At 34.8% G+C, this 25,724-nt stretch overlaps 1 protein-coding gene across 1 annotated transcript; it reads right to left on the reverse strand.

Moving 5' to 3' along the window:
• Window positions 1-355: 355 nt before the first annotated feature.
• LOC130812819 (uncharacterized) lies at window positions 356-1,632 on the reverse strand. Its single transcript, XM_057678432.1, has 4 exons — window positions 1,194-1,632; window positions 959-1,103; window positions 727-916; window positions 356-517 (listed from the first exon to the last, which is right to left on the reverse strand). The coding sequence occupies exons 1-4, from the start codon at window positions 1,630-1,632 to the stop codon at window positions 356-358; spliced, it is 936 nt and encodes a 311-aa protein (XP_057534415.1).
• Between the last annotated feature and the right edge of the window lie 24,092 nt (window positions 1,633-25,724).

The raw sequence follows: 25,724 nt of genomic DNA on the forward strand, positions 1-25,724 counted from the left end.
TAGCTAGATCAGCATACGATGGAACACTTGTCATGCTTACAGCTAAGAGACACTCATCTGAAAATTAATCATCAATTGGAGCTTCCAAACTTGCTCCACCATCATGAATGAGTCGGGATAAGTGGTCGGCAACAAAATTCTCCGCACCCTTCTTATACTTCACTTCTAAATCAAACTCTTGCAGTAGGACAATCCACTGAATCAGGCGAGGCTTAGCATCTTTCTTGGCCATCAAGTACCTTAAAGCTGCATGATCGGTGTGGACGATCACTTTTGAACCTAAATGGTAAGGCGTAAATTTCTCTATGGAAAATACAACTACCAAAAGCTCTTTCTCTGTTGTTGCATAATTCATCTAAGCTGGATCCAATGTCTCATTCGGATAATAGATGGCATGCAACTTGCCATCCTTCCTCTGAACCAAAACAGCCCCTACTTTATAATTACTTGCATCGCATATAATTTCAAAGGGGATGTTCCAATTTGGTGGTTGGATAATAGGAGCAGAGATAAGAGCCTATTTCAATCTGTTAAAAGCTTCAAGGAAATCGTTTGTAAATAGGAACGGGGCATCTTTAGCGAGAAGCTCAGTTAGAGGCCTAGCAATTTTAGAAAAGTCCTTGATAATCCTCCGGTAAAAACGAATGTGACTAAGGAAACTCCTTATGCCCATAACTTCCCAGGGAGGAGCTAAACGCTCTATGACATCTACTTTCACTTATCTACCTCAATACCCCTATAGAAGATAACATGACGTAACTCAACTTCCTCCCCCAAGATGTTCAATGTGAGCTTGCCATTGAACACATCAAAAACAGCCCGTGAAGTCTTCAAAAAATCTCTCCCAAGAATGATAGGTATGACATGATCTTCAACAATATCCATAATCACAAAATCACAAGGGACATAGAACTTCCTTATTTGAATTGGCAAATCTTCAACAACTCAAACTGGAAACCTTACTGATCTATTGGCTAGCTGCAAAGACATCCTTGTTGGCTTTATCTCCGCATTAATCCTCTTGCATAAAAATAGCGACATAATACTCACACTAGCTCCCAAATCAGCAAGTACTTTATTGACCAAAACTTCACCAAATTTGACTGGAATGGTGAAACTCTCGAAGTCAGCTTCTTTTTTCGGCACCTTGCACTCTAAGATAGCGCTTCATTCTTCTCTTAGTGTTTCTACACCTGTTTTAAGCAGCTTCCTTTTGTTAGATAATACCTCCTTCAGAAATTTTGCATCAGAAGGCATCTCCTTAATAGCATCTATAAAGGAGATGTTTATTTCAAGCTTACTTAGAACTTTTTTAAACTTCCCATATTTTTCTTCAAGCTTGCGATGCGCTAATCCTTGTGGGAAAGGAACAGGACGTACAAATACATTAATGGTGGGCTCATTTCTCTTCTCTGGGGTAGGTGCTAGTTGTTCCTCCTTTTTCCCCTCATTAGGTGCTTCTTCCTCTACTACCACCTCTTCTTCTTCATTTTCAACAACAACCATGGGTGGAGGATTATAGGTGGTGCCATTTCTTAGTGTAACTGCATTTACATTCCCGGAGGGGTTTTTCTCGGTGTTGCTTGGCAGCTGTCCATTGGGTTTGGAAAGATTGCTTAATTCCTGCGTCATCTGTGCCATCCGATTATCAATGATTTTGTTGTGTGCTTGAATCTACTGGATGGCATTAGAAGTATCAACATTAATCTTGGACTGAGTGGTAATGAAGTTTTCCATCATGGACTCCAAATTTGATTTTTGCAGTGAGTTTTGTGGTGGAGGTCTTTGAAACCCTTGGGGTTGTTGGTTATATGTTGGTGGAGGTGGGTGATATGATGGTGTGTTCAACGATGTATTGGGATTTTTATATGAAAAGTTGGGATGATGCTTCCGAACTTCATTCTAAGTGTTGGAGTATGGGTTGAATGGTGGTTTTCCTTGGTTGTACACTGCATTAACTTGTTGGCTTTATGACAATTCTGCTTCTGCACACTCTGATGGGGAATGACCCTGGATTCTGCACACTTCACAAGCCTTTAGGGTGTTCCCTACACTCAATTGGTCTATCTTTCTTGACAATGCGCGGACAGAATTTTGAATGGCAAGTAATGCATCCACTTTAAATTTTCCACCTATCTTGTTATTCCTTTTATCTCTCCAATGGAAGTTCAAGGACATTTCCTCGATTATCTGCTTGGCTACCTTGGGGGTTTTGGCCATCAATGTTCCTCCAGCTGCAGCACCTATTGACATCTATATCTCGTCCCTAAGACCATTGTAAAAATTCTAAATTAAGAGCCAGTCTGGGATTCCATGGTGCGGGCACTTTCTTTGTAACCCTTTATATATTTCCCAAGCCTCGTATAATGCTTCACCATCTTTGTAGCAGGAGCGGCACTCTCGATACATAATTAACATTAATAATTATACTTAAGATAAATAATGCGGAAGTGTAAAACGCCGAACTACTAAAAATCATTTAAACTAAAACCGTTCAAAACATAGGGTAAAAAAAGAAAAAAATCTTACAACTGAGAAAATATAAAATAAGGTTTTCTTGAATACAATAAAAAAAACATAAGTACAATATAGTCATCAAAGTCATGAACTAAAATCAATGCAGCTAATTCCTCGATAGAACAAATAAAGTTGCGGCCTGGATCAAAATCTGAGCTAAATTTTCCTGCAAAATACTCTCATCCATAATACGGATGACAACCGATTAAATCGGTCAGCGATAAAGTTGAATACAATTTTTCTCTACAAGCTTATGATGCGATAGTTAAATCATGCTTACAAAATAATCATCAAGCACAATATAGAAGGTTATTACTCATTCTTGACCTTTACGAAGCCATTGAGTTACATTCTCAATATTTGCAGAAGTTCATTACTGCTACTAAATACTTGGTAACCTTAATGCTTGTTTAATCAAGTTAAATTAAGCCTCATAACTTTACCATCATAGAACATCACATGATCACAACAATAATGAAAACTGATATATGTAAGGGTCTGGTTAGGTGAGGACCGTAATTCTAAACCTTAAATGTTTTAGATTAATGGGAAAGTATGATTAAGGTTTGATTATGAAAATATGATAGTTTACTGAGAAAACTTTTGTTAAAACTATACTTAAAGTTAATAAGAAAAATATAGTTAACTTTTAGGTATAAAAGAATTAAATCAAAGTTGTAAGGTTAAAATGATAAGTAGTAAAATTACTTTAAGGAAACGAAATTGAAATGTAGCGTTTTAATAAACCGTAAATATAATATTAAAATTTTACTTTTCGTAGTACAAAATAATAAAATTATATTTTAGTGCTTATACAGAAATTTAAGAATATATATATATATATATATATATATATATATATATATATATATATATATATATATATATATATATATATATATATATATATATATATATATATATATATATATATATATATATATATATATATATATATATACATATATATATATATATATATATATATACATATATATATATATATATACATATATATATATATATACATATATATATATATATATATATATATATATATATATATATATATATATATATATATATATATATATATATATATACTTCACTTCTTATACTTCACTTCTAAATCAAACTCTTGCAGTAGGACAATCCACTGAATCAGGCGAGGTTTAGCATCTTTCTTGGCCATCAAGTACCTTAAAGCTGCATGATCGGTGTGGACGATCACTTTTGAACCTAAATGGTAAGGCATAAATTTCTCTATGGAAAATACAACTACCAAAAGCTCTTTCTCTGTTGTTGCATAATTCATCTAAGCTGGATCCAATGTCTCATTCGCATAATAGATGGCATGCAACTTGCCATCCTTCCTCTGAACCAAAACAGCCCCTACTTTATAATTACTTGCATCGCATATAATTTCAAAGGGGATGTTCCAATTTGGTGGTTGGATAATAGGAGCAGAGATAAGAGCCTATTTCAATCTGTTAAAAGCTTCAAGGAAATCGTTTGTAAATAGGAACGTGGCATCTTTAGCGAGAAGCTCAGTTAGAGGCCTAGCAATTTTAGAAAAGTCCTTGATAATCCTCCGGTAAAAACGAATGTGACCAAGGAAACTCCTTATGCCCATAACTTCCCAGGGAGGAGCTAAACGCTCTATAACATCTACTTTCACTTATCTACCTCAATACCCCTATAGAAGATAACATGACGTAACTCAACTTCCTCCCCCAAGATGTTCAATGTGAGCTTGCCATTGAACACATCAAAAACAGCCCGTGAAGTCTTCAAAAAATCTCTCCCAAGAATGATAGGTATGACATGATCTTCAACAATATCCATAATCACAAATCACAAGGGACATAGAACTTCCTTATTTGAATTGGCAAATCTTCAACAACTCAAACTGGAAACCTTACTGATCTATTGGCTAGCTGCAAAGACATCCTTATTGGCTTTATCTCCGCATTAATAATCTTGCATAAAAATAGCGACATAATACTCACACTAGCTCCCAAATCAGCAAGTACTTTATTGACCAAAACTTCACCAAATTTGACTGGAATGGTGAAACTCTCGAAGTCAGCTTCTTTTTTCGGCACCTTGCACTCTAAGATAGCGCTTCATTCTTCTCTTAGTGTTTCTACGCCTGTTTTAAGCAGCTTCCTTTTGTTAGATAATACCTCCTTCAGAAATTTTGCATCAGAAGGCATCTCCTTAATAGCATCTATAAAGGAGATGTTTATTTCAAGCTTACTTAGAACTTTTTTAAACTTCCCATATTTTTCTTCAAGCTTGCGATGCGCTAATCCTTGTGGGAAAGGAATAGGACGTACAAATACATTAATGGTGGGCTCATTTCTCTTCTCTGGGGTAGGTGCTAGTTGTTCCTCCTTTTTCCCCTCATTAGGTGCTTCTTCCTCTACTACCACCTCTTCTTCTTCATTTTCAACAACAACCATGGGTGGAGGATTATAGGTGGTGCCATTTCTTAGTGTAACTGCATTTACATTCCCGGAGGGGTTTTTCTGGGTGTTGCTTGGCAGCTGTCCACTGGGTTTGGAAAGATTGCTTAATTCCTGCGTCATCTGTGCCATCCGATTATCAATGATTTTGTTGTGTGCTTGAATCTACTGGATGGCATTAGAAGTATCAACATTAATCTTGGACTGAGTGGCAATGAAGTTTTCCATCATGGACTCCAAATTTGATTTTTGCAGTGAGTTTTGTGGTGGAGGTCTTTGAAACCCTAGGGGTTGTTGGTTATATGTTGGTGGAGGTAGGTGATATGATGGTGTGTTCAACGATGTATTGGGATTTTTATATGAAAAGTTGGGATGATGCTTCTGAACTTCATTCTAAGTGTTGGAGTATGGGTTGAATGGTGGTTTTCCTTGGTTGTACACTGCATTAACTTGTTGGCTTTTTGACAATTCTGCTTCTGCACACTCTGATGGGGAATGACCCTGAATTCTGCACACTTCACAAGCCTTTAGGGTGTTCCCTACACTCAATTGGTCTATCTTTCTTGACAATGCGCGGACAGAATTTTGAATGGCAAGTAATGCATCCACTTTAAATTTTCCACCTATCTTGTTATTCCTTTTATCTCTCTAATGGAAGTTCAAGGACATTTCCTCGATTATCTGCTTGGCTACCTCAGGGGTTTTGGCCATCAATGTTCCTCCAGCTGCAGCACCTATTGACATCTATATCTCGTCCCTAAGACCATTGTAAAAATTCTAAATTAAGAGCCAGTCTGGGATTCCATGGTGCGGGCACTTTCTTTGTAACCCTTTATATATTTCCCAAGCCTCGTATAATGCTTCACCATCTTTGTAGCAGGAGCGGCACTCTCGAAACATAATTAACATTAATAATTATACTTAAGATAAATAATGCGGAAGTGTAAAACGCCGAACTACTAAAAATCATTTAAACTAAAACCGTTCAAAACATAGGGTAAAAAAAGAAAAAAATCATACAACTGAGAAAATATAAAATAAGGTTTTCTTGAATACAATAAAAAAAACATAAGTACAATATAGTCATCAAAGTCATGAACTAAAATCAATGCAGCTAATTCCTCGATAGAACAAATAAAGTTGCGGCCTGGATCAAAATCTGAGCTAAATTTTCCTGCAAAATACTCTCATCCATAATACGGATGACAACCGATTAAATCGGTCAGCGATAAAGTTGAATACAATTTTTCTCAATAAGCTTATGATGCGATAGTTAAATCATGCTTACAAAATAATCATCAAGCACAATATAGAAGGTTATTACTCATTCTTGACCTTTACGAAGCCATTGAGTTACATTCTCAATACTTGCAGAAGTTCATTACTGCTACTAAATACTTGGTAACCTTAATGCTTGTTTAATCAAGTTAAATTAAGCCTCATAACTTTACCATCATAGAACATCACATGATCACAACAATAATGAAAACTGATATATGTAAGGGTCTGGTTAGGTGAGGACCGTAATTCTAAACCTTAAATGTTTTAGATTAATGGGAAAGTATGATTAAGGTTTGATTATGAAAATATGATAGTTTACTGAGAAAACTTTTGTTAAAACTATACTTAAAGTTAATAAGAAAAATATAGTTAACTTTTAGGTATAAAAGAATTAAATGAAAGTTGTAAGGTTAAAATGATAAGTAGTAAAATTACTTTAAGGAAACGAAATTGAAATGTAGCGTTTTAATAAACCGTAAATATAATATTAAAATTTTACTTTTCGTAGTACAAAATAATAAAATTATATTTTAGTGCTTATACAGAAATTTAAGAATATATATATATATATATATATATATATATATATATATATATATATATATATATATATATATATATATATATATATATATATATACATATATATATATATATATACATATATATATATATATATACATATATATATATATATATATATATATATATATTTATATATATATATATATATATATATATATATATATATATATATATATATATATATATATATATATATATATATATATATATATATATATATATATATACTTCACTTCTTATACTTCACTTCTAAATCAAACTCTTGCAGTAGGACAATCCACTGAATCAGGCGAGGCTTAGCATCTTTCTTGGCCATCAAGTACCTTAAAGCTGCATGATCGGTGTGGACGATCACTTTTGAACCTAAATGGTAAGGCATAAATTTCTCTATGGAAAATACAACTACCAAAACCTCTTTCTCTGTTGTTGCATAATTCATCTAAGCTGGATCCAATGTCTCATTCGCATAATAGATGGCATGCAACTTGCCATCCTTCCTCTGAACCAAAACAGCCCCTACTTTATAATTACTTGCATCGCATATAATTTCAAAGGGGATGTTCCAATTTGGTGGTTGGATAATAGGAGCAGAGATAAGAGCCTATTTCAATCTGTTAAAAGCTTCAAGGAAATCGTTTGTAAATAGGAACGTGGCATCTTTAGCGAGAAGCTCAGTTAGAGGCCTAGCAATTTTAGAAAAGTCCTTGATAATCCTCCGGTAAAAACGAATGTGACCAAGGAAACTCCTTATGCCCATAACTTCCCAAGGAGGAGCTAAATGCTCTATAACATCTACTTTCACTTATCTACCTCAATACCCCTATAGAAGATAACATGACGTAACTCAACTTCCTCCCCTAAGATGTTCAATGTGAGCTTGCCATTGAACACATCAAAAACAGCCCGTGAAGTCTTCAAAAAATCTCTCCCAAGAATGATAGGTATGACATGATCTTCAACAATATCCATAATCACAAATCACAAGGGACATAGAACTTCCTTATTTGAATTGGCAAATCTTCAACAACTCAAACTGGAAACCTTACTGATCTATTGGCTAGCTGCAAAGACATCCTTATTGGCTTTATCTCCGCATTAATAATCTTGCATAAAAATAGCGACATAATACTCACACTAGCTCCCAAATCAGCAAGTACTTTATTGACCAAAACTTCACCAAATTTGACTGGAATGGTGAAACTCTCGAAGTCAGCTTCTTTTTTCGGCACCTTGCACTCTAAGATAGCGCTTCATTCTTCTCTTAGTGTTTCTACGCCTGTTTTAAGCAGCTTCCTTTTGTTAGATAATACCTCCTTCAGAAATTTTGCATCAGAAGGCATCTCCTTAATAGCATCTATAAAGGAGATGTTTATTTCAAGCTTACTTAGAACTTTTTTAAACTTCCCATATTTTTCTTCAAGCTTGCGATGCGCTAATCCTTGTGGGAAAGGAATAGGACGTACAAATACATTAATGGTGGGCTCATTTCTCTTCTCTGGGGTAGGTGCTAGTTGTTCCTCCTTTTTCCCCTCATTAGGTGCTTCTTCCTCTACTACCACCTCTTCTTCTTCATTTTCAACAACAACCATGGGTGGAGGATTATAGGTGGTGCCATTTCTTAGTGTATCTGCATTTACATTCCCGGAGGGGTTTTTCTGGGTGTTGCTTGGCAGCTGTCCACTGGGTTTGGAAAGATTGCTTAATTCCTGCGTCATCTGTGCCATCCGATTATCAATGATTTTGTTGTGTGCTTGAATCTACTGGATGGCATTAGAAGTATCAACATTAATCTTGGACTGAGTGGCAATGAAGTTTTCCATCATGGACTCCAAATTTGATTTTTGCAGTGAGTTTTGTGGTGGAGGTCTTTGAAACCCTAGGGGTTGTTGGTTATATGTTGGTGGAGGTAGGTGATATGATGGTGTGTTCAACGATGTATTGGGATTTTTATATGAAAAGTTGGGATGATGCTTCTGAACTTCATTCTAAGTGTTGGAGTATGGGTTGAATGGTGGTTTTCCTTGGTTGTACACTGCATTAACTTGTTGGCTTTATGACAATTCTGCTTCTGCACACTCTGATGGGGAATGACCCTGGATTCTGCACACTTCACAAGCCTTTAGGGTGTTCCCTACACTCAATTGGTCTATCTTTCTTGACAATGCGCGAACAGAATTTTGAATGGCAAGTAATGCATCCACTTTAAATTTTCCACCTATCTTGTTATTCCTTTTATCTCTCCAATGGAAGTTCAAGGACATTTCCTCGATTATCTGCTTGGCTACCTCAGGGGTTTTGGCCATCAATGTTCCTCCAGCTGCAGCACCTATTGACATCTATATCTCGTCCCTAAGACCATTGTAAAAATTCTAAATTAAGAGCCAGTCTGGGATTCCATGGTGCGGGCACTTTCTTTGTAACCCTTTATATATTTCCCAAGCCTCGTATAATGCTTCACCATCTTTGTAGCAGGAGCGGCACTCTCGATACATAATTAACATTAATAATTATACTTAAGATAAATAATGCGGAAGTGTAAAACGCCGAACTACTAAAAATCATTTAAACTAAAACCGTTCAAAACATAGGGTAAAAAAAGAAAAAAATCATACAACTGAGAAAATATAAAATAAGGTTTTCTTGAATACAATAAAAAAAACATAAGTACAATATAGTCATCAAAGTCATGAACTAAAATCAATGCAGCTAATTCCTCGATAGAACAAATAAAGTTGCGGCCTGGATCAAAATCTGAGCTAAATTTTCCTGCAAAATACTCTCATCCATAATACGGATGACAACCGATTAAATCGGTCAGCGATAAAGTTGAATACAATTTTTCTCAACAAGCTTATGATGCGATAGTTAAATCATGCTTACAAAATAATCATCAAGCACAATATAGAAGGTTATTACTCATTCTTGACCTTTACGAAGCCATTGAGTTACATTCTCAATACTTGCAGAAGTTCATTACTGCTACTAAATACTTGGTAACCTTAATGCTTGTTTAATCAAGTTAAATTAAGCCTCATAACTTTACCATCATAGAACATCACATGATCACAACAATAATGAAAACTGATATATGTAAGGGTCTGGTTAGGTGAGGACCGTAATTCTAAACCTTAAATGTTTTAGATTAATGGGAAAGTATGATTAAGGTTTGATTATGAAAATATGATAGTTTACTGAGAAAACTTTTGTTAAAACTATACTTAAAGTTAATAAGAAAAATATAGTTAACTTTTAGGTATAAAAGAATTAAATCAAAGTTGTAAGGTTAAAATGATAAGTAGTAAAATTACTTTAAGGAAACGAAATTGAAATGTAGCGTTTTAATAAACCGTAAATATAATATTAAAATTTTACTTTTCGTAGTACAAAATAATAAAATTATATTTTAGTGCTTATACAGAAATTTATGAATATATATATATATATATATATATATATATATATATATATATATATATATATATATATATATATATATATATATATATATATATATATATATATATATATATATATATATATATGTATATATATATATATATATGTATATATATATATATGTATATATATATACTTCACTTCTTATACTTCACTTCTAAATCAAACTCTTGCAGTAGGACAATCCACTGAATCAGGCGAGGCTTAGCATCTTTCTTGGCCATCAAGTACCTTAAAGCTGCATGATCGGTGTGGACGATCACTTTTGAACCTAAATGGTAAGGCGTAAATTTCTCTATGGAAAATACAACTACCAAAAGCTCTTTCTCTGTTGTTGCATAATTCATCTAAGCTGGATCCAATGTCTCATTCGCATAATAGATGGCATGCAACTTGATATAGGTTGGCTATGTTTTGAACAAGGACCAAACTATATGCACACGTATGTTTTGAGGTTTCGAAATTTCAGCAATTAAGGCTGAAAGTGTAGGTGATATTGTAAAATGTTTTTTTTTGTGATTTTTGTAGGTTTTGTAATAAGAAGAACTAAGAAAAGATATGTTGAATTGAACAACTTGAAAATGGCTGATCCAAGGATTAATTTGATACAGATTCACCACAAATTAAAACCAAGGGCTCCTAAGAACACATTCAAACTTTAAGCCAAAAGAATGAAAAGCATAGGAACTTCAACTTACTAAAACCAATCCAAGTTAAAGTAAATTGCAAAGAGAGAACAAAGGGATTTGCTCAAGGGTTGTTTTGTATTCAGAATGTAAAAATCAGGTTGTGAATTACAAGAGTGCATACATCCTATTTATACTAAAGCATTCAGCAATGAGTACAAACTTTGAAAATGAAAGTACAACCAAAATGGCAATAAAATGCAACAGCTAGTAAAAGAACAAGGAGATTTTTGCTGATTTTTTTTTGTTGTCTCTAACAGCTAGTTTTGTTGTCTCTAACAGCTAATTTTTCTTTGGGATTTGCAAATCAGCTCTTCTATCTTCTTGGGATTATTTGTGGTTGATTTGTAAGAGATATTATCATAAAAATCCCACTCAATCTTCAAAACATATGGCTGTGGTAAATCAGCTAGTTTTGAAGAATGCAACGGCTCAATTTGGAGAATCTGATTGGTTGTTTTGATCCATGCATTTTAATTTTGTAAAAAACGTCCCATGAGCAAAATAAATATTAGACTCAATAAAATAAAAATTACAACTCGACTAACTAAACATGAGACATGATTAAGCTTGATCCTAAACCTGGCTTAATCATCTCTAAGACTTTGTTTCATTATAAAAATGAAAATACAAAATAAAAATTAAAGAAGAAGATTTAGTTCATGATTACAAAATTAAAAGACTTAACATTTGAACCTTGAATTTGAGCATCTTCCATATGATGAATCATGGTATTGATCCGTGTTAGTTCATCAGAACCAGATGTAGGTGATCCTACATCATCCTCCCCTTCTTTGGAGAAGCTTGACCTCAAGCTTGGTAACATATCATCAAAATAAACCACTACAAAGTGACCTAAGAAAGGCTTCAAGGTTTGGTTCACAAGTCTCATAAAGGTAGAAGGTGCATTAGATAAACCAACGGGCATAACTAGCCATTCATAGAGTCCTTCCTTACTCTTAAATGTGGTTTTCCACTCATCCCGCTCATGGATTCTAACTTCGTGATATCCACTCCTCAGGTCAATCTTAGAGAAAACTTTAGAGCCATATAGGTCATCTAACAAATCATTAAGTCTAGGCATGGGAAATCTATACTTGATAGTGATTCTATTGATGGCTCTACTATCCACACACATCCTCATTTCTCCATTCTTTTTTGGCACAAGTAAAGTAGGAATGGCACAAGGACTTATGGATCCTCTAATCAAACCTTTAGCTAACAAATCATCAACTTGTCTCCTAATTTCTTCGGTTTCCTTAGGATTAGTCCTATAGGCTGGTTTGTTAGGCAATGAGGAACCGGGAATGAAATCAATTTTATGTTGTATATCCCTTTTAGGTGGAAGTCCATTTGGTATTTCATTAGGAAAAACATATGCAAATTCATCAAGCACAGGTTCAATTAAAGGGTGATCATGCAAAACAGATTCAGTTTCATCATTTAGCAATAACAATTCTTTTCGTTCCTCAAGTTCATGTTGTTCACTTTTAAGTATAGGAATTAAAGAATGAAAATTAGTTAAAGTTGCTTGCAATTTAGAATTAGCATTAGGTGCATATGGTGCTAAAGTTATCTGTTTGTTATTTAAAACAAAAGTATGTGTGTTTTTAAAACCATCATGCATAACTTTCCTATCATACTGCCACGGCCTACCTAATAAAACATGACATGCATCCATAGGTATAACATCACATAAAAGACTCTCCTTATAGCTATTACCAATGGAAAATGAAAGCAAAACTTGAGAGTTTACAGGAATACCTTTGTTTTGATTCAACCATTGAATCATGTATGGCTTGGGGTGTGGAGTGGCGGTGAGATTAAGCTTGTCCACCATAGTCTTTGAAGCGACATTAGTGCAACTTCCTCCATCAATGATAAGCGAACAGATCTTACCTTTAACTGTACATTTTGTGTGGAATATTGCTTCCCTTTGTGGGTTTGGATCTTTGGCTTTGACCCCACTAAGAGCTCTTCGCATAACTAATAATTCTCCTTCATCCGGATATATTATTTCCTCATCAAGTTCAGCATCGTCACAGAAATCCTCCTCGTTTTCCTCTTGATGATCATCAAATTCAACCAAGTTCACCATTTTTCGGTTTGGGCATTCGGAAGAAATATGTCCTAGGCCTTGACACTTAAAACATCTCCTAGGTGTGAATGAATTGGTGTTTGGTTTGGGTGTATTGGGCATGCTTAGGGGCTGCTTTGAATTATTGTTTTGCAAAGCTGTTGAATCTTGTGAATGGGCTTTAGAATAGGAATAGGGAGTGTTCTCTTGGTAGGAATTGAAATTGGTAGTTCTTGCTGAAGTGAAACGTGAGGTTTCCTTCATTTTAGTTCTTTGTTGTTTATCCACTTTATGTGCAAGGTTAATTAAATCATCAAGGCAGGCATAAGGTTGTAATTCAACAATGTTTCTGATTTTTGAATCTAAACCATTTAAAAATCTTACCAAAGTTTGATGATCATCCTCCTTCAGGTCGCATCTCATGATCATTGTCTCGAACTCTCGACCATACTCTTCTACACTCCTGCCATCTTGTTGTAGATGTTGAAGTTTGGTGAAATTCTCTTGCATGTAGTATGAAGGCAGAAACTTTTCCTTCATTTGCTTCTTCATCTTTTCCCATGATCTAATCTTGTCTTTCCCTTCTCTTTCTCGTTTTGCACATTTGCTAGCCCACCAAGTAGAAGCATATTTGCGCAATTTTAAGGCTACTATCTTTACCTTCTTTTCTTCATCTGTATTCTTGTAATCAAATACTCTTTCAACAGTTCTTACCCATTCAAGGAACTCATCTCCATCTAATCTTCCTTCAAATTCTGGAATGTCGACTTTAAGATCATCTCCACGGCTTGTTTGCCTATTAACTTTAGGACTTTCAGATTCATAATACCCACCTTCCCTTAAGGTGCGTTTTAGATCTAAAAACTCTTTAAGTTGGGTTTGTAGGTATTTAATGGTGGCATTTTGCTCTTCAACAATTCTGCTCAAATCACTTGTTTCTCCTTCACCACTTTGAGACATGGTGTTTAGCTTTGTGAATGAACGAAATTAGGGCAAGGAGCGTAGCCTTGGCTCTGATACCAAGATGATATAGGTTGGCTATGTTTTGAACAAGGACCAAACTATATGCACACGTATGTTTTGAGGTTTCGAAATTTCAGCAATTAAGGCTGAAAGTGTAGGTGATATTGTAAAATGTTTTTTTTTGTGATTTTTGTAGGTTTTGTAATAAGAAGAACTAAGAAAAGATATGTTGAATTGAACAACTTGAAAATGGCTGATCCAAGGATTAATTTGATACAGATTCACCACAAATTAAAACCAAGGGCTCCTAAGAACACATTCAAACTTTAAGCCAAAAGAATGAAAAGCATAGGAACTTCAACTTACTAAAACCAATCCAAGTTAAAGTAAATTGCAAAGAGAGAACAAAGGGATTTGCTCAAGGGTTGTTTTGTATTCAGAATGTAAAAATCAGGTTGTGAATTACAAGAGTGCATACATCCTATTTATACTAAAGCATTCAGCAATGAGTACAAACTTTGAAAATGAAAGTACAACCAAAATGGCAATAAAATGCAACAGCTAGTAAAAGAACAAGGAGATTTTTGCTGATTTTTTTTTGTTGTCTCTAACAGCTAGTTTTGTTGTCTCTAACAGCTAATTTTTCTTTGGGATTTGCAAATCAGCTCTTCTATCTTCTTGGGATTATTTGTGGTTGATTTGTAAGAGATATTATCATAAAAATCCCACTCAATCTTCAAAACATATGGCTGTGGTAAATCAGCTAGTTTTGAAGAATGCAACGGCTCAATTTGGAGAATCTGATTGGTTGTTTTGATCCATGCATTTTAATTTTGTAAAAAACGTCCCATGAGCAAAATAAATATTAGACTCAATAAAATAAAAATTACAACTCGACTAACTAAACATGAGACATGATTAAGCTTGATCCTAAACCTGGCTTAATCATCTCTAAGACTTTGTTTCATTATAAAAATGAAAATACAAAATAAAAATTAAAGAAGAAGATTTAGTTCATGATTACAAAATTAAAAGACTTAACATTTGAACCTTGAATTTGAGCATCTTCCATATGATGAATCATGGTATTGATCCGTGTTAGTTCATCAGAACCAGATGTAGGTGATCCTACATCACAACTTGCCATCCTTCCTCTGAACCAAAACAGCCCCTACTTTATAATTACTTGCATCGCATATAATTTCAAAGGGGATGTTCCAATTTGGTGGTTGGATAATAGGAGCAGAGATAAGAGCCTATTTCAATCTGTTAAAAGCTTCAAGGAAATCGTTTGTAAATAGGAACGGGGCATCTTTAGCGAGAAGCTCAGTTAGAGGCCTAGCAATTTTAGAAAAGTCCTTGATAATCATCCGGTAAAAACGAATGTGACCAAGGAAACTCCTTATGCCCATAACTTCCCAGGGAGGAGCTAAACGCTCTATGACATCTACTTTCACTTATCTACCTCAATACCCCTATAGAAGATAACATGACGTAACTCAACTTCCTCCCCCAAGATGTTCAATGTGAGCTTGCCATTGAACACATCAAAAACAGCCCGTGAAGTCTTCAAAAAATCTCTCCCAAGAATGATAGGTATGACATGATCTTCAACAATATCCATAATCACAAAATCACAAGGGACATAGAACTTCCTTATTTGAATTGGCAAATCTTCAACAACTCAAACTGGAAACCTTACTGATCTATTGGCTAGCTGCAAAGACATCCTTGTTGGCTTTATCTCCGCATTAATCCTCTTGCATAAAAATAGCGACATAATACTCACACTAGCTCCCAAATCAGCAAGTACTTTATTGACCAAAACTTCACCAAATTTGACTAGAATGGTGAAACTCTCGAAGTCAGCTTCTTTTTTCGGCACCTTGCACTCTAAGATAGCGCTTCATTCTTCTCTTAGTGTTTCTACGCCTGTTTTAAGCAGCTTCCTTTTGTTAGATAATACCTCCTTAAGAAATTTTGCATCAGAAGGCATCTCCTTAATAGCATCTATAAAGGAGATGTTTATTTCAAGCTTACTTAGAACTTTTTTAAACTTCCCATATTTTTCTTCAAGCTTGCGATGCGCTAATCCTTGTGGGAAAGGAACAGGACGTACAAATACATTAATGGTGGGCTCATTTCACTTCTCTGGGGTAGGTGCTAGTTGTTCCTCCTTTTTCCCCTCATTAGGTGCTTCTTCCGCTACTACCACCTCTTCTTCTTCCTTTTCAACAACAACCATGGGTGGAGGATTATAGGTGGTGCCATTTCTTAGTGTAACTGCATTTACATTCCCGGAGGGGTTTTTCTCGGTGTTGCTTGGCAGCTGTCCACTGGGTTTGGAAAGATTGTTTAATTCCTGCGTCATATGTGCCATCCGATTATCAATGATTTTGTTGTGTGCTTGAATCTACTGGATGGCATTAGAAGTATCAACATTAATCTTGGACTGAGTGGCAATGAAGTTTTCCATCATGGACTCCAAATTTGATTTTTGCAGTGAGTTTTGTGGTGGAGGTCTTTGAAACCCTTGGGGTTGTTGGTTATATGTTGGTGGAGGTGGGTGATATGATGGTGTGTTCAACGATGTATTGGGATTTTTATATGAAAAGTTGGGATGATGCTTCCGAACTTCATTCTAAGTGTTGGAGTATGGGTTGAATGGTGGTTTTCCTTGGTTGTACACTGCATTAACTTGTTGACTTTATGACAATTCTGCTTCTACACACTCTGATGGGGAATGACCCTGGATTCTGCACACTTCACAAGCCTTTAGGGTGTTCCCTACACTCAATTGGTCTATCTTTCTTGACAATGCGCGGACAGAATTTTGAATGGCAAGTAATGCATCCACTTTAAATTTTCCACCTATCTTGTTATTCCTTTTATCTCTCCAATGGAAGTTCAAGGACATTTCCTCGATTATCTGCTTGGCTACCTTGGGGGTTTTGGCCATCAATGTTCCTCCAGCTGCAGCACCTATTGACATCTATATCTCGTCCCTAAGACCATTGTAAAAATTCTAAATTAAGAGCCAGTCTGGGATTCCATGGTGCGGGCACTTTCTTTGTAACCCTTTATATATTTCCCAAGCCTCGTATAATGCTTCACCATCTTTGTAGCAGGAGCGGCACTCTCGATACATAATTAACATTAATAATTATACTTAAGATAAATAATGCGGAAGTGTAAAACGCCGAACTACTAAAAATCATTTAAACTAAAACCGTTCAAAACATAGGGTAAAAAAAGAAAAAAATCTTACAACTGAGAAAATATAAAATAAGGTTTTCTTGAATACAATAAAAAAAACATAAGTACAATATAGTCATCAAAGTCATGAACTAAAATCAATGCAGCTAATTCCTCGATAGAACAAATAAAGTTGCGGCCTGGATCAAAATCTGAGCTAAATTTTCCTGCAAAATACTCTCATCCATAATACGGATGACAACCGATTAAATCGGTCAGCGATAAAGTTGAATACAATTTTTCTCTACAAGCTTATGATGCGATAGTTAAATCATGCTTACAAAATAATCATCAAGCACAATATAGAAGGTTATTACTCATTCTTGACCTTTACGAAGCCATTGAGTTACATTCTCAATATTTGCAGAAGTTCATTACTGCTACTAAATACTTGGTAACCTTAATGCTTGTTTAATCAAGTTAAATTAAGCCTCATAACTTTACCATCATAGAACATCACATGATCACAACAATAATGAAAACTGATATATGTAAGGGTCTGGTTAGGTGAGGACCGTAATTCTAAACCTTAAATGTTTTAGATTAATGGGAAAGTATGATTAAGGTTTGATTATGAAAATATGATAGTTTACTGAGAAAACTTTTGTTAAAACTATACTTAAAGTTAATAAGAAAAATATAGTTAACTTTTAGGTATAAAAGAATTAAATCAAAGTTGTAAGGTTAAAATGATAAGTAGTAAAATTACTTTAAGGAAACGAAATTGAAATGTAGCGTTTTAATAAACCGTAAATATAATATTAAAATTTTACTTTTCGTAGTACAAAATAATAAAATTATATTTTAGTGCTTATACAGAAATTTAAGAATATATATATATATATATATATATATATATATATATATATATATATATATATATATATATATATATATATATATATATATGTATATATATATACTTCACTTCTTATACTTCACTTCTAAATCAAACTCTTGCAGTAGGACAATCCACTGAATCAGGCGAGGCTTAGCATCTTTCTTGGCCATCAAGTACCTTAAAGCTGCATGATCGGTGTGGACGATCACTTTTGAACCTAAATGGTAAGGCGTAAATTTCTCTATGGAAAATACAACTACCAAAAGCTCTTTCTCTGTTGTTGCATAATTCATCTAAGCTGGATCCAATGTCTCATTCGCATAATAGATGGCATGCAACTTGCCATCCTTCCTCTGAACCAAAACAGCCCCTACTTTATAATTACTTGCATCGCATATAATTTCAAAGGGGATGTTCCAATTTGGTGGTTGGATAATAGGAGCAGAGATAAGAGCCTATTTCAATCTGTTAAAAGCTTCAAGGAAATCGTTTGTAAATAGGAACGGGGCATCTTTAGCGAGAAGCTCAGTTAGAGGCCTAGCAATTTTAGAAAAGTCCTTGATAATCCTCCGGTAAAAACGAATGTGACCAAGGAAACTCCTTATGCCCATAACTTCCCAGGGAGGAGCTAAACGCTCTATGACATCTACTTTCACTTATCTACCTCAATACCCCTATAGAAGATAACATGACGTAACTCAACTTCCTCCCCCAAGATGTTCAATGTGAGCTTGCCATTGAACACATCAAAAACAGCCCGTGAAGTCTTCAAAAAATCTCTCCCAAGAATGATAGGTATGACATGATCTTCAACAATATCCATAATCACAAAATCACAAGGGACATAGAACTTCCTTATTTGAATTGGCAAATCTTCAACAACTCAAACTGGAAACCTTACTGATCTATTGGCTAGCTGCAAAGACATCCTTGTTGGCTTTATCTCCGCATTAATCCTCTTGCATAAAAATAGCGACATAATACTCACACTAGCTCCCAAATCAGCAAGTACTTTATTGACCAAAACTTCACCAAATTTGACTGGAATGGTGAAACTCTCGAAGTCAGCTTCTTTTTTCGGCACCTTGCACTCTAAGATAGCGCTTCATTCTTCTCTTAGTGTTTCTACGCCTGTTTTAAGCAGCTTCCTTTTGTTAGATAATACCTCCTTCAGAAATTTTGCATCAGAAGGCATCTCCTTAATAGCATCTATAAAGGAGATGTTTATTTCAAGCTTACTTAGAACTTTTTTAAACTTCCCATATTTTTCTTCAAGCTTGCGATGCGCTAATCCTTGTGGGAAAGGAACAGGACGTACAAATACATTAATGGTGGGCTCATTTCACTTCTCTGGGGTAGGTGCTAGTTGTTCCTCCTTTTTCCCCTCATTAGGTGCTTCTTCCGCTACTACCACCTCTTCTTCTTCCTTTTCAACAACAACCATGGGTGGAGGATTATAGGTGGTGCCATTTCTTAGTGTAACTGCATTTACATTCCCGGAGGGGTTTTTCTCGGTGTTGCTTGGCAGCTGTCCACTGGGTTTGGAAAGATTGTTTAATTCCTGCGTCATATGTGCCATCCGATTATCAATGATTTTGTTGTGTGCTTGAATCTACTGGATGGCATTAGAAGTATCAACATTAATCTTGGACTGAGTGGCAATGAAGTTTTCCATCATGGACTCCAAATTTGATTTTTGCAGTGAGTTTTGTGGTGGAGGTCTTTGAAACCCTTGGGGTTGTTGGTTATATGTTGGTGGAGGTGGGTGATATGATGGTGTGTTCAACGATGTATTGGGATTTTTATATGAAAAGTTGGGATGATGCTTTCGAACTTCATTCTAAGTGTTGGAGTATGGGTTGAATGGTGGTTTTCCTTGGTTGTACACTGCATTAACTTGTTGGCTTTATGACAATTCTGCTTCTGCACACTCTGATGGGGAATGACCCTGGATTCTGCACACTTCACAAGCCTTTAGGGTGTTCCCTACACTCAATTGGTCTATCTTTCTTGACAATGCGCGGACAGAATTTTGAATGGCAAGTAATGCATCCACTTTAAATTTTCCACCTATCTTGTTATTCCTTTTATCTCTCCAATGGAAGTTCAAGGACATTTCCTCGATTATCTGCTTGGCTACCTTGGGGGTTTTGGCCATCAATGTTCCTCCAGCTGCAGCACCTATTGACATCTATATCTCGTCCCTAAGACCATTGTAAAAATTCTAAATTAAGAGCAAGTCTGGGATTCCATGGTGCGGGCACTTTCTTTGTAACCCTTTATATATTTCCCAAGCCTCGTATAATGCTTCACCATCTTTGTAGCAGGAGCGGCACTCTCGATACATAATTAACATTAATAATTATACTTAAGATAAATAATGCGGAAGTGTAAAACGCCGAACTACTAAAAATCATTTAAACTAAAACCGTTCAAAACATAGGGTAAAAAAAGAAAAAAATCTTACAACTGAGAAAATATAAAATAAGGTTTTCTTGAATACAATAAAAAAAACATAAGTACAATATAGTCATCAAAGTCATGAACTAAAATCAATGCAGCTAATTCCTCGATAGAACAAATAAAGTTGCGGCCTGGATCAAAATCTGAGCTAAATTTTCCTGCAAAATACTCTCATCCATAATACGGATGACAACCGATTAAATCGGTCAGCGATAAAGTTGAATACAATTTTTCTCTACAAGCTTATGATGCGATAGTTAAATCATGCTTACAAAATAATCATCAAGCACAATATAGAAGGTTATTACTCATTCTTGACCTTTACGAAGCCATTGAGTTACATTCTCAATATTTGCAGAAGTTCATTACTGCTACTAAATACTTGGTAACCTTAATGCTTGTTTAATCAAGTTAAATTAAGCCTCATAACTTTACCATCATATAACATCACATGATCACAACAATAATGAAAACTGATATATGTAAGGGTCTGGTTAGGTGAGGACCGTAATTCTAAACCTTAAATGTTTTAGATTAATGGGAAAGTATGATTAAGGTTTGATTATGAAAATATGATAGTTTACTGAGAAAACTTTTGTTAAAACTATACTTAAAGTTAATAAGAAAAATATAGTTAACTTTTAGGTATAAAAGAATTAAATCAAAGTTGTAAGGTTAAAATGATAAGTAGTAAAATTACTTTAAGGAAACGAAATTGAAATGTAGCGTTTTAATAAACCGTAAATATAATATTAAAATTTTACTTTTCGTAGTACAAAATAATAAAATTATATTTTAGTGCTTATACAGAAATTTAAGAATATATATATATATATATATATATATATATATATATATATATATATATATATATATATATATATATATATATATATATATATATATATATATATATATATATATATATATATATATATATATATATATATATACTTCACTTCTTATACTTCACTTCTAAATCAAACTCTTGCAGTAGGACAATCCACTGAATCAGGCGAGGCTTAGCATCTTTCTTGGCCATCAAGTACCTTAAAGCTGCATGATCGGTGTGGACGATCACTTTTGAACCTAAATGGTAAGGCGTAAATTTCTCTATGGAAAATACAACTACCAAAAGCTCTTTCTCTGTTGTTGCATAATTCATCTAAGCTGGATCCAATGTCTCATTCGCATAATAGATGGCATGCAACTTGCCATCCTTCCTCTGAACCAAAACAGCCCCTACTTTATAATTACTTGCATCGCATATAATTTCAAAGGGGATGTTCCAATTTGGTGGTTGGATAATAGGAGCAGAGATAAGAGCCTATTTCAATCTGTTAAAAGCTTCAAGGAAATCGTTTGTAAATAGGAACGGGGCATCTTTAGCGAGAAGCTCAGTTAGAGGCCTAGCAATTTTAGAAAAGTCCTTGATAATCCTCCGGTAAAAACGAATGTGACCAAGGAAACTCCTTATGCCCATAACTTCCCAGGGAGGAGCTAAACGCTCTATGACATCTACTTTCACTTATCTACCTCAATACCCCTATAGAAGATAACATGACGTAACTCAACTTCCTCCCCCAAGATGTTCAATGTGAGCTTGCCATTGAACACATCAAAAACAGCCCGTGAAGTCTTCAAAAAATCTCTCCCAAGAATGATAGGTATGACATGATCTTCAACAATATCCATAATCACAAAATCACAAGGGACATAGAACTTCCTTATTTGAATTGGCAAATCTTCAACAACTCAAACTGGAAACCTTACTGATCTATTGGCTAGCTGCAAAGACATCCTTGTTGGCTTTATCTCCGCATTAATCCTCTTGCATAAAAATAGCGACATAATACTCACACTAGCTCCCAAATCAGCAAGTACTTTATTGACCAAAACTTCACCAAATTTGACTGGAATGGTGAAACTCTCGAAGTCAGCTTCTTTTTTCGGCACCTTGCACTCTAAGATAGCGCTTCATTCTTCTCTTAGTGTTTCTACGCCTGTTTTAAGAAGCTTCTTTTTGTTAGATAATACCTCCTTCAGAAATTTTGCATCAGAAGGCATCTCCTTAATAGCATCTATAAAGGAGATGTTTATTTCAAGCTTACTTAGAACTTTTTTAAACTTCCCATATTTTTCTTCAAGCTTGCGATGCGCTAATCCTTGTGGGAAAGGAACAGGACGTACAAATACATTAATGGTGGGCTCATTTCACTTCTCTGGGGTAGGTGCTAGTTGTTCCTCCTTTTTCCCCTCATTAGGTGCTTGTTCCTCTACTACCACCTCTTCTTCTTCATTTTCAAAAACAACCATGGGTGGAGGATTATAGGTGGTGCTATTTCTTAGTGTAACTGCATTTACATTCCCGGAGGGGTTTTTCTCGGTGTTGCTTGGCAGCTGTCCACTGGGTTTGGAAAGATTGCTTAATTCCTGCGTCATCTGTGCCATCCGATTATCAATGATTTTGTTGTGTGCTTGAATCTACTGGATGGCATTAGAAGTATCAACATTAATCTTGGACTGAGTGGCAATGAAGTTTTCCATCATGGACTCCAAATTTGATTTTTGCAGTGAGTTTTGTGGTGGAGGTCTTTGAAACCCTTGGGGTTGTTGGTTATATGTTGGTGGAGGTGGGTGATATGATGGTGTGTTCAACGATGTATTGGGATTTTTATATGAAAAGTTGGGATGATGCTTCCGAACTTCATTCTAAGTGTTGGAGTATGGGTTGAATGGTGGTTTTCCTTGGTTGTACACTGCATTAACTTGTTGGCTTTATGACAATTCTGCTTCTGCACACTCTGATGGGGAATGACCCTGGATTCTGCACACTTCACAAGCCTTTAGGGTGTTCCCTACACTCAATGGGTCTATCTTTCTTGACAATGCGCGGACAGAATTTTGAATGGCAAGTAATGCATCCACTTTAAATTTTCCACCTATCTTGTTATTCCTTTTATCTCTCCAATGGAAGTTCAAGGACATTTCCTCGATTATCTGCTTGGCTACCTCGGGGGTTTTGGCCATCAATGTTCCTCCAGCTGCAGCACCTATTGACATCTATATCTCGTCCCTAAGACCATTGTAAAAATTCTAAATTAAGAGCCAGTCTGGGATTCCATGGTGCGGGCACTTTCTTTGTAACCCTTTATATATTTCCCAAGCCTCGTATAATGCTTCACCATCTTTGTAGCAGGAGCGGCACTCTCGATACATAATTAACATTAATAATTATACTTAAGATAAATAATGCGGAAGTGTAAAACGCCGAACTACTAAAAATCATTTAAACTAAAACCGTTCAAAACATAGGGTAAAAAAAGAAAAAAATCATACAACTGAGAAAATATAAAATAAGGTTTTCTTGAATACAATAAAAAAAACATAAGTACAACATATGTATATATATATATAGATATATATATATATATATATATATATATATATATATATATATATATATATATATATGTATATATATATATATATATATATATATATATATGTATATATATATATATATATATATATGTATATATATATATATATATATATGTATATATATATATATATATATATGTATATATATATATATATATGTATATATATATATATATATATATATATATATATATATATATATACATATATATATATATATACATATATATATATATATATATACATATATATTTATATATATACATATATATATATATATATATATATACATATATATATATATATATATATATATATATATATATATATATATATATATATATATATATATATATATATTCTTGAATTAGAAAATCGGAATAAGGTTTAGGAATTAAAGGTGATTTGAATTAGATAAACCAAACGATTGGGAATTCGAAAAAAAATTTTTGAAATAATTAATCGGAAGATTAAGATTAAGAAATTTGAGTCTGTTACAACTCTTTCCCTCTTTTAATAGTTTCGTCCCGAAACTAGGACTTACCTAAAAGGTTAGGATAACGCTCTCTCATGTTGACCTCTTTTTCCCAAGTCGCCTTTTAAACCCCGTGGTTTGACCACAAAACGTTGACCAATGGAATCCTTGACTTTCTCAACTCTTTTACTCGGGTATCTAAGATCTTGACTGGTCGTCCTCATACACCAAAAGACTCCTTAATCAAAACCGGGTCGTGAGCTAGAACATGATACGGATCATGAACATACTTCCTCAACTGTGAAACATGGAACACATTATGAACTTTTGCTAAAGTTGTAGGTAAATCTAACTCATAAGAAACTTCCCCGATTCTCCTCAAGATCTCGAAAGGTCCAATAAATTTTGGACTCAACTTTTCTCGAACTCCAAAACGCTGGACACCCCTCGTAGGTGAAACCTTTAGGAAAACCTTGTCGCCAACCTCAAATTGCAACATCTTTCGACAATTATCAACATAACTCTTTTGTCGGCTCTGTGCTGCTCTCATGTTTTGTTGAACAATCTTCAGAGCATCAATGGATTCCTGAATCAAATCTGGACCTTCTAGAATGGTCCTATCCATCAAATCCCAACATAAATGTACTCGGCACTTCCTTCCATAAAGAGCTTTATACGGTGCCATCCTAATACTAGATTGGAAACTGTTGTTGTAGGCAAACTCCACCATCGGTAATTTATCTTCCCAATAACCTTCAAAGTCCAACACACAACATCTCAAAAGATCCTCTAAAGTCTGAATAGTTCTCTCAGTCTGACCATCAGTCGCAGGATGAAAAACAATACTCAAGCACAACATACTCACAAAAGCTTCCTGCAACTTTTCCCAAAACCTCGATAAAAACTTCGGATCCCTCTCTGAAACAATAGTCCTCGGAACACCATGAAGTCTAACAATCTCTTGGACATAGGCATCTGCTAATTGCTTGGCCCCCCAAGTATTCTTCATCGGCACAAATCTAGCGACCTTGGTCAATCTGTCAATAATGACCCAAACAACATCATTCCCTCGCTGGGTCCTTGGTAGCCCTACCACAAAGTCCATAGAAATCGAGTCCAACATCCAATCTAGAACAGGAAATGGTTGAAGTAACCCTGAACTCTTTTGTCTCTCGAACTTTACCCTCTAGCAGACTAGGCACTTAGACAAAAA

This window comes from Amaranthus tricolor, chromosome 5 (assembly GCF_026212465.1).
Source record: "Amaranthus tricolor cultivar Red isolate AtriRed21 chromosome 5, ASM2621246v1, whole genome shotgun sequence".
Lineage (NCBI taxonomy): Eukaryota > Viridiplantae > Streptophyta > Magnoliopsida > Caryophyllales > Amaranthaceae > Amaranthus > Amaranthus tricolor.